The sequence below is a fragment of the Pyrus communis genome, chromosome 10, assembly GCF_041283825.1.
Source record: "Pyrus communis isolate YQ-2024b chromosome 10, ASM4128382v1, whole genome shotgun sequence".
NCBI lineage: Eukaryota > Viridiplantae > Streptophyta > Magnoliopsida > Rosales > Rosaceae > Pyrus > Pyrus communis.
This window is the reverse complement of record NC_142574.1, coordinates 27,219,916-27,231,057: the sequence shown is the minus strand read 5'-3', so window position 1 is coordinate 27,231,057 and position 11,142 is coordinate 27,219,916. Positions and strand designations below refer to the sequence as shown.

Sequence of the window (11,142 nt, the reverse complement as noted above, 5' to 3'; positions counted from 1 at the left end):
ATTTCTTTCCGCATTTCATCAATTATTATTTTTTGGTATAAACTGGAAAATTGGAAATGCATTTCAGAACACAGCAATAGCCTAAGTACATCAGGAAAGCCATATAGGGCTAACAGGATTAACAAAACAAAAAGGAGTAGCAAATACAAGTAGACGCCAATACTACAAACCAAGCGTCATTCCCCACTCCAATAAACCACTTAAGAAAGACATGGCAATCCATCCTTGTTTAAGATTCTAACCAACGAAGATGTTGGTCTATCAATCCTACATTCCTCGCTCATCTCCGTACCCACATAGGTTGCGACAAAATTTGCCACTTCATTCGATGAACTTGACACCCAAGACCATTTACAAATCTAGAAAGATTTCCCAACATCTACAATACGATTGACAATGGGAAAATTTTCCCATATTATCTTATATATTTAGAAAGTAGAAACCAGGCCGGGTTGAGGCCGAAAGAATATTTTATTATTTAATCAAGGTTAATATTTTATCGAACATTAGGTTGTACTGTATGATAAAATGCTTCAGTGTTTAGCCAACATTTATTGAATACAATACCTTCTTGAATAATAAGGGTTTTAGAGCTTCAATATGTACCAAAACCACAACATTACCAAAACTTGCAGATCTTGAGACTGTTGAACGGATAATATATTAAGCAACAGACATTAAAGGATCCATCCAAACAAAATTTCCTCCACAAAATGCACCAAACTAGTGTTGAATAAAATATAACACGGTCCAAACACGGCGAATGTAGATAAAATCGAAAATGTAATCTCATCACTTGTCTGCCTTAGAGATGTTTGCAGCAGCTTGTCCTCTGAGACGACCAGTTCTCCTAGCAGCAATGAGACCAACCTTCTGCCCAGGAGGAGCATCGCGCCTGACTGTGCTAGCATGTCCAATATGCTGGTGATTACCTCCTCCATGAGGATGCTCAACTGGGTTCATAGCCACACCGCGAACCTTAGGCCAGCAGTTCCTCTTCACTCTGAACTTGTGGTAAGCATTACCAGCCTTGAGCATTGGCTTTTCAGTTCTTCCTCCCCCTGCTACCTGCCCAATCATAGCACGGCACCCGCTGGGAACAATCTTCTTGGCACCAGAGGGCAATTTGATCCTGTTAGCACCAGTGGAAACACACAACTGTTAACACGCATCCGCAAAACAATACAGTATGCCAACATATAAGCCTTTACAATCACAAAAGTGCAACACTCGACGAAAAATGGACAGTAGAAATCACATTCGGTTATATCATAATGCAAACAGAAATATTGAAATCTGACCCTTAATTTCACAATCTTCTGACCAATACAACCGAATAAACGTCTCTTGTTAGAAAATCAATTGCCCTATTGTTCTAAACAAAAGCAAAAATAAAATGAGACAATCACATTCGATTAGTAGTACCGTGAACGTAATAATTAAAACCCAACAACAGTCTCTTTTCTTTCAGAAAAATCATTCCTCTCTTCTAAATTGAAATTTGATTCGATAACCGACCCAACCGCATAACCGCATACTGCATAATAAAACCTTAAACAAAACCCAACCCGGTTCAGTAAATGAACAAACTATCATCTAAAGGGATACAATTTTTGTGATCAAATGAGACATCACATAGCTACGTGCAAATTGCAATCATAAGAGAAATGGGGATCTCAATAACAATGAAATTTCGAGCTCCAATTATTGAAATCCAATGAACAAATACACTAATCTCTGTAATCGAATATAATAATCCAATGGTTTTACAAGATTGAAATGAAAATTAAATGAACAGAGAGAAATGTATATAGAGTTATAGACCTGGAAGTATCGTTATCAGGGTTGTGGCTAATAACAACGGCGTAATCACCAGAAGCCCTAGCTAGGGTTCCACGGTCGCCGACATGGTGCTCGACGTTGCAGACGACGGCTCCCTCGGGGATCGATCTGAGAGGCAACACGTTTCCAACAACCAAATTGGCCTTCTTCCCGCAGTATATGAACTGTCCAGTGTATATGCCCTCGGCGGCGACGAAGAGCTCGTTCTGCTTCTTGTACCTGAACGGATGGCGGAAGCTGACGCGGGCCAACGGGGCACCGCGACCCGGGTCGTGGATGATCTCGGTGACGACGCCCTTGAGGTAGCCGTTGCGCTCGCCGAAGTCGAGGCTCCGGAATCGGGCGGGACCCTTGCGGTGGTGGGTGTGCGACTTGAAGACGGAACCAGCACCCTTACGCTGAGCTCTAATGACCCTTCCCATGGCTCCGGTGAGTGTTGTCTGCTACTAGCGGCCGCGCAAAATGGTCTTCCAAAAACCCTAGAATTTGTTTTTGGTTTTTATAGGGCCCCAAACTCTCCAAACCCCTAACGTGACATTTGGGCCCAAACTTGTGAAATTTGGAAACCCAAGTTTGTAAGTGGATTTGAGATCACAATGGGCTCCAAGGCCCAAACTATATGGACGGTCATGAAAAATGCCAGATATGTACTAAAGGATCTCAATATATCCCTGTCGAAACCTCAAGAAATTGATGTGGTGAGCAAAGGTTTGGAACCTCCATCTCGAGTTCAAACTCTCACAAATGATATTTTACAAAATTTAACAAATAAATTTGAACCATTTAAAATTTTAGAGTATAGTTCATTGACCCGCCAGTCAAATCTAAGTTTACCATTTTTTTATGTGAATAACAGATTAAAGAGAATAACTTACATGATACGAATACATCATCTTGTGACGTTCAACATAAATAAAACACATGACACAAAAACATACACGTATTTATTTTAATGACCCGAGGTTTAATGTGGCGGTCAACCATGTATGTTTTTTATATCAACTTTGTATTGATAGCCAACAAAAGAGAGAGTCCTTTTGACCAGAGCCAAAGAGTTGAACTCTCCTTCCACTGCTTTTGAGTTTTGAATGACAAACGGGTATTCTTCCATCGAGAAAAAAGATAGCATCCATGCATCATTGCATACAGACAATTAGACGAAGTCTAAAATCTAAATGCGTCCCAAACCCTACGGTAAACTTAAACTGGTCAAATAATGCGTACCAAATTTGAGTTGACAACTAGAAATTAGAAATTTAGAATACTGGATATAGCAGCTTAAGCTATAGCTAGTTGCCGAATTTTTAAAATTGCATTGCATTATTGTACAAGTTGTTCATATATTGACTTAAAACTCCTTATATAAAATATCTATTGCTTAGCTTTATCTGTATTCAGGATCATGCCAATCGTTTTGGACATCGAAATTTACACATTAACGAATTACCTAGATGGTTACAAGAATTACAAAATTTCGGTACAGATAGTTGTTCGCTTTGAGTGATCTAATAAAATTTTAACGAGGCTACATATATTAGTACTTATGTCAATGAATATCATACTTTCCAAAAAAAAAAAAAAAAAAGTCCTTAGATGTAGTAGGATTTGTTAATATGTATATGAAGTCACAAGTACATTGAGTGTGTACTGTGTATGTGTGTGTGTGTGTGTATTAATTTAAAAAAAAACTAATGAAAATTGTTTGAAAACTTTGAGTTTTAACGATAAAGACAAAATAAATGATAAAGTGAATAATACTAGAATTTACTTCATAGTATAAAAATATGATTTTTCATTAAAATAAATAGTACCGAGAACTTTTCGTTAAAATTCCTTTAAAAAAATCTTATAATACCAAACCTTCTTTTGGAAAGTTAACAAATAAACTGCTTACTTTTATAATGGGACGCACCAACTCCTTAACTATTGGATCGTCACCAATCACGCCAAATTTTGTTCTAACCACTCCAAACTCCAAACCTTGAGTTTCATTAGATGCTGCTAAACAAACGTGGCATGTTCAAATTATATATATTGCATGGACAACATTATTGTAGATAGAAAGTACGCATGTATCACTATTGGTATATGATATTGTGAGATAAATTAGAGTTTTCAGTCACTCAAACATGATATAATGTGTCCGCCATAGATTGTATGTGCAAATTTCCCTAGTACCGTACTCAATTGTCATATGACACCATATGTGGAAAAGGAGGAGGATTATCTTCCCACCTAATCTCTCTTTCATTCTCTCTTCTTCTACTTAAATCGTTACGATTAGATCACGTTAGCGTCTTATATTGATTTTTTTATAAAGATAATAAGACAAAAAGTAAAATGTGAGAAGAGATGAAGAAAATAGATGAAAATAAAAAAAGAGATAATCATACTCATATGAGAAATGAGAATTTTCTGTCACATTATCACGTACTATTTATGTTATTTCAATTTTCGTCCGACATATAAGATGTTACATACAAATTTGGCTGCCACGTGTAAACAATGCAAGGCAGGCTTGGTCGGTTTTTTTGGGGCACCATGCATTATGTTTATGTCGTTTCGATTAAAAAGTCTCGCCATCGCGGTCACAGCCGTATATTTTTGGCCGGTCTGCATGGCTTTCACAGTTTGACTCATCATGCACGATGGCTAGCTTTGGCTAATTAGAACTCAACCCATTATAATGTTCCTTAGTTGGTTTTTAAACGTGAAAAAGTGGTAATTTTAGTCTTTGGTACCAAAGTCAATCGGGATGGGATCGGTTTCGGTAGCAAAATTTGAAATAAAAAAAACCGTACCAAACCAAAAGGTACTTTCAATTTTGGTTCTAGTATCAGTTTACTCCCAAACCGTATCATACAGTGCCCATCCCTATTTTTTACCAACCTCGATTTGGACCTTTTTTTTTTTTTACCAAAGTTATATTAGAAAGTTTTAAACCTTGAACTTAGGCTACTCAAAGTCATCACCCTACCGATCATTTGTCACATCCCGGTCCGGATCCCCATCATATTCTGGGCTCGACTCCACTGTAACACGATATTGTCCGCTTTGAGCCCCGACCACGCCCTCACGGTTTTGTTTATGGGAACTCACACGAAAACTTCTCAGTGGGTCACCCATCATGGAATTGCTCTCCCGAGAACTCACTTAACTTCGGAGTTTCGATAGAACTCGAAACCAGTGAACTCCCAAAAGGTCTCGTGCTAGGTAGAGATGAGAATATATATAGGCTTACAGGATCCACTCCCCTGGACGATGTGAGATCTAACAATCCACCCTTCTTAGGGGCCCAACATCTTCGTCGACACACAACCGGCCAGGGATTGGTTTTGATACCAAATTGTCACATCATGGCCTGGGCCCCCACCACATCTCGGGCTCGACTCCACCGTAGCACGATATTGTCCGCTTTGGGCCTCGATCACGCCCTCGCGGTTTTGTTTCTGGGAACTCACACAAGAACTTCCCAGTGGATCACCCATCCTGCGATTGCTCTCGCGCGAACTTGCTTAACTTCGGAGTTCCGATGGAACCCGAAACCAGTGAGCTTTCAAAAGGCCTCATGCTAGGTAGAGATGGGAATATACATATAAGGCTTACAGGATCCATTCCCCTGGACGATGTGGGATCTAACATCATTACTATTAGGTTAATTCTAGTGAATTTCGAAAGAAATAAAATTAATTATAATTTAGTAGCAAAAAAAAAAACAAAAAACAAAATAAAGTGTATAAACGGATATGACACTCAAAGTTAGAGTTGGAACTGATATTGCCTATTATTTATTGATTTTATATATTGTTTTGGTAACATTTTATATATTTTTTTTAATATTTGAAGAAATCTCAAATTCTTTTTTTTTTTACTCGTCAATAAACAAAATAAAAAGAAAAAACACTAATTAAAGGACGTTACCATAGATTAAGTCATCAACTCACACCCGCACACATTGTATATCATAAAGCTAATCTATTTGATGTTGTTCAAGTTTTCAAATTTATAATGGGAGTAATGTTAAGGAGACCAAATTTGAAGACTAAATTTACAAACTAAATGATGTATCACCAATAAGAATAAACATGTTTATCGACGTGTAAGTAATAAACTAATCATCAACTTTTATGTCTTTTAATTTTTAAAACTTCGTCCACAAATTTAGTCTCTTTTCATTATTTTTATAATGGCAAATCCCCAGACTTGTAATGAAATTAAAGTGAACGAGCCAATGTAAAATGGCTTTGCATTATTTTGCGTTGCGTTGTGTTTCCTTGCTGTTTACAGAGGGTTTATAATTTATAAGCAAAAAAAAAATGGCACATGCAATTGTACGTGTCATCACGTACATCGAATTATTTACATGCATGGATTAGTAATCACAAATTGTGATTAAGAAAGGATTAGTAAACGTGAAGCGATATTTCTGTAACAACGTCCGGAAAACTCACGTTTTCTCTTGACTACTTAATATTTTTTATGTTAATCAAATCTGACAAAGTGCACAGACGAGAAGTAAACATCAATTTTGGTTAATTAAGTACCAGTAAACACCTAACACCTAACAAATCACATATTCTTATATTCTACTCCACGCTCTTAATTATCTTTAAACTAGGGTAATTAAGACAACTGACCTTAAACTATAGTATGGTACTAGAAATAAATTATTGTTTGTGGAATTAGAAGAATTTATTGGTACCAAAAACAAAACCCTCACATTATGTTATTTCATATATTATAATATAAATGAATAACGAGATTGATATGTTATACTTCTGATGTATGTTAATAAAATATAAATATTATAATTTAAAGAAATAATAATAACATCGCAGGATGATGTTTTTGATACATTAAAAAAATGCACGAATATATAATGTCGGCAAGTGGCAGAAGCTCCTCCAACTGCGTGCAATACAAGGGGGGAATTTGTGTTTTGTGTATTGTTTGAAATTTGAAGTGGCGCTTCGATCACCATCCATGCTTGGGGGGTGCCACGCACAATAATGTAGCAACCCGACCCGTGAGAAAATGGCCCACCTGTTCTGCGATAGGTAGAAAGGTTTGGTATACCAAGATAAAAAAGTCAATACACGATGTGTTTGGAAATGAAGGGGCAACCGGAAAGCTAATGCTTTATCACGAAGTTAATTAGTAATTATATAGTGTAGTCTAACTCTTTATAAAACCATGCAATGTCTCTATTTAATTTTTTTAATATGAGATTAGTATTCCTAATAAGCTTGCATCATTTAAGGGGGTGTAGTCAATTTGGATTTTAGATGATTTTAATGAATTTCTTTAAGTGACATATTCTAAAAGATTTTAATAGACTTTACAAATCTACATGGATTTTGGTAGATTTATATAGATTTTTATTATAGATTTCTATGGATTTGTATGAACTTGTTTCATGGATTTCTATAGATTTATAGTTGATTCCTACAACATAAATGATATAGAAATCTAACACACAAAGTAGAAATTAAGCAACCACAACAAAAACACATTGTAAAAGCTCAAGGTCATGTACTAGTTTACTATACATAGATAAATTAGTACTACGCATCAATATCCTCATCACCCAATATTTGTTAATGAAAATGCTAAATAGATAAATACAAAATCAACGATTAAATGTGAAAGATGTTTTGAGTTAATTGCTGGTCAATGTGAAAAATCTCTCTCCATCATTAGAATCTTTCTCTCTCTCTCAATCTGAGAAAATGGAAGAAAATGAAAGATAAGAAAGCAAAAGCAGCTGCTGACGGTTTCAAAATTTCAACAAAGGAAGCAAACAGAAGCTGACAACTTTGTGCCGAAAATTTAGATGGGTTTTAATTGCCATTTGGCTCTTATTAGACATCACAAAATAGCAACTCAAAGTGCGATTAAATCCCGACGAAAATGATGAGGGTTTAAAACTAGCGTCGTGGTGCGGACATTGCTAGGCCTTGAAACCCCGTGGTGAGCAGCTACCAAGCTCAAGTGCGAAGATGTACTTTTGCCAAGGTGAACGCCAAGGAGAAGAACGAGTTGTTGCAGGAGTACATCATCGAGAGCATGACAAGAGAGAAGTTAGTTTGAAGAAAGAAATCCTAGGGGTGTGAATGGGATTCTTCACAGCCATTTTTATTCATAAATTGGCTCTCAAATCCTCCAAAATCCACTACTTAATGAAATCCATTAAAATCCATAACATTTTGAATTCCTACAGATTTGTACCAAGAATTTTAAATCTTAATTGACTACACCTGAATCTGGATGTATTCTTTCAAATCCTGTTGAATCTTACTTTGACTGCACCATGATTTTAAAGTCCTTTAAAATCCTCTTAAAAATCCTATTTGACTACAAGCTGATTCTAAAGTCTTTTAAAATCCTTTCAAATCTTAATTTGACTACACCCCCTAAGTCTAAAACATTGATAACATGAAATGAGTAACATTGGAGCACATAAGTCCTTGAGCTCAACACGCGGGTAACCTTTTTTGCCTTTAGTTTTGATATATAAGAGGGTTAGAATAGTAATTTTATGAGTTTTAGTTGACAAACATGATTCACAGTTTAGATATATAAGTGAAAATACAAAAAAGGTGAAATTTTAAAAATGCCTAAAATGCCCCATTCTTATTTTTTAAAGAATGCAATTTAATTAAAAAAAATATATAAATTGTAAAAGTACAAAATAAAACTACCTCACGAACATGAGGAATTAGTTACTTATATACCTTTATATGTTTTCTAACACATGTAAATTCGATTTTTTAAACTATACATTTAATGAGCAAATTACTGCACGCGTAGATCTGTAGCAAGATGCTAACATTAATATAAATTATAAGTGAGCGATCTATATATTTTTTAATATGATATAGTACATACACTCATTTTATAAAACATGAATTAATTATACCATTAATCGTGTTCCAATACTTGCACAATAACTTGTGCGTATGAATACCTATAAATTATAATGCATAGGGTCGTGTTATACATATTGTGTTCATCATTGTGCTATTCTTTTTGTTTGACTTTTAGAAGACATGCAAGGTTGTGGGGAGTGGGATTGGGTAAGATATAAACGATCACAGATAATCATATTCAAACAACATAAGCTTCAAACAAAAAAAAAAAAAAAAAAAAAATCTTGAATAATGCATTAAGAAAACTAACGAGGCAAAGTTGAAGCACAGGTGCGAGAGACTCACAATATCATTTATCTCCCTTTGATAGTTACGAATTGTGTTGTTTATACAACATTTGATTTTTTATTTTTTATTTATAATGCTTGTGTTCGCCCATGAGAGAACCTACTTGTGACATCCCACATCGTCCAGGGGAGTGATCCTTATATGTATATTCTCATCTCTACCTAGCACGAGGCATTTTGAGAGTTCACTGGCTTCGGGTGATAGGTGACCCACTGGGAAATTGCTCGTGAGTTCCCAAAAACAAAATCGTGAGGGAATGGTAAGCCCAAAGCGGACAATGTCGTGCTACGGTGGTGGAGCGGGCCTGGGAAGTGATTCGCCCCGGGATGTGACACTACTTGTCCCCTTTTATGATTTATGTATCTTCACCTTACGAACATCATAATTGAAATCATTCATTCTCTTTGCATCATCTAAAGATCATATTTGCAAAAAAAAAAATAAAAAAAATCATTCAATTTTTAGATCGTTTAGTTATTCATATGCATCAAACAATTGAACGGTTCATCATGAGAATACTACTTGTTACCCAAATCATCAGTTTTTTTTATTAGAAACGATAACATGATTACATTGATGAACAAATAGTTACAAGCGGTGCCAACACGGGCACATAAACTCCATTGACCAAATCCTTGATGTAGAGGTAAATTCACACAAACAACAATGAAAATTAAACCCTATACGGCTACTACACAAAACAAATGCATATGAACAAATATGTCACAATGACAATAAACGTAACAAATTTATATCAAGCACACATCAACCTATCAGTATACAGAGATCCACAACAAGCTATCGCTACACAACATGAGAACAAACATAAACGCATCACGCTAAAAAGCGGCACACTTAACGATAAGCAAAATTTCTACAACTAATCCGCAAAAGAAAGCCACCAATCAACATCTCTTCAGTGAGACCACATCAAGACCACTGCAACTTTACCACTTCTTTGAAACCCGCTGCAACCACAAGCCACCCAGGCGGAGCCGCCAGATATTTGGCGGATAAGGCGGCTCAACCACATATTCGGTCAAGAGGAGTACATCCATCATAGAAATCAAACCCGTGGTAGGTGGTTTTGACCCACCAACAACCGCAATTCGCCTCAAACCACAGCTAGCCCACTCAACGGATAAATCCTTGAGAAGGGGACATATGGCGAGGTTGGAGAGGAAACTCCGTCAATACTACGAGGAGGGTTGCCTACAAAATGGTAGGTAGAGAAGCGAAAAGGGAGGGGAGGGAAGAAGGAGGAATTGGAGAAGGAAAAGGAAAAAGGAGTGGAGATGAGTAGACAAGGGAAGAATGGGGAAGAAGGCGCGGGAAGAATGGGGGAAGGGTCGGTGCCATACGATTTTGGAATGATTTTTTACAGGCATGATTTTTTATTTTTTTCGGTTGTAGGTATGATATTTAAATGAGAATTTTAACGAAAATCTCTTAGTACTGTTCAATTTAACGAAAAATCATATTTTTATACTAAAAAACCAAACCTGTTACTATTCACTTTACCATTTATTTTGTTTTTATCGTTAAAACTCAAAGTTTTCAAACTATTTTCATTAGTTTTTCTTATTTAAATGATGATAAAATGAACGATTTCAATTATTACATTTATACGGTGAAAACATGCTAATCATAAATGGGAAGACAACCAGGTCATCTACATTCCATTTTAGAGGAGTGAGAGACGTTCTACTTTACATGAAGACAAATTGTGCTGCGCCACATAATATATGTACCAACCAATATCTAGATACATATTGAACTTAACACATAATAATATGTCTTCTTTGTTTATATAAAATCAAACTTGCAACCTCTAACATATAATTGAACTCAACACAAAATAATACGTTCTTGTTATTCATATAAAATCAAACATGAGACCTCTAACACTTATGATGATTATGTAGTTCTAGTTGGTAATAAGTCAGGAGATGGATTGTCTGGCCTCCCCTTCCTAGATCCTCTTGTTTTGTGCAGTCACGATTAAGCTACATCAACATTTACTTTTTGTCTTATTATTTTTATAAAAAAAATTAATATAAAATATTAACGTGGTTAAACCGTG

General features: G+C 35.9%; 1 protein-coding gene across 1 annotated transcript; it reads right to left on the bottom strand.

Annotated features, from left to right (window-relative positions):
* Nucleotides 1-645: 645 nt before the first annotated feature.
* LOC137727626 (large ribosomal subunit protein uL2x) lies at nucleotides 646-2,329 on the bottom strand. Its single transcript, XM_068466450.2, has 2 exons — nucleotides 1,825-2,329; nucleotides 646-1,132 (listed from the first exon to the last, which is right to left on the bottom strand). Exons 1-2 carry the CDS (start codon nucleotides 2,262-2,264, stop codon nucleotides 793-795), a joined length of 780 nt encoding a protein of 259 aa, XP_068322551.1. The 5' UTR covers nucleotides 2,265-2,329; the 3' UTR covers nucleotides 646-792.
* Nucleotides 2,330-11,142: the final 8,813 nt, after the last annotated feature.

Excerpts from the sequence above, each read along its gene's own strand:
- LOC137727626 (XM_068466450.2), bottom strand. The coding sequence starts at position 2,264 with ATGGGAAGGGTCATTAGAGCTCAGCGTAAGGGTGCTGGTTCCGTCTTC. Across the intron at positions 1,133-1,824 it reads CCTGATAACGATACTTCCAG|GATCAAATTGCCCTCTGGTG; the intron begins GTCTATAACTCT and ends TGGTGCTAACAG.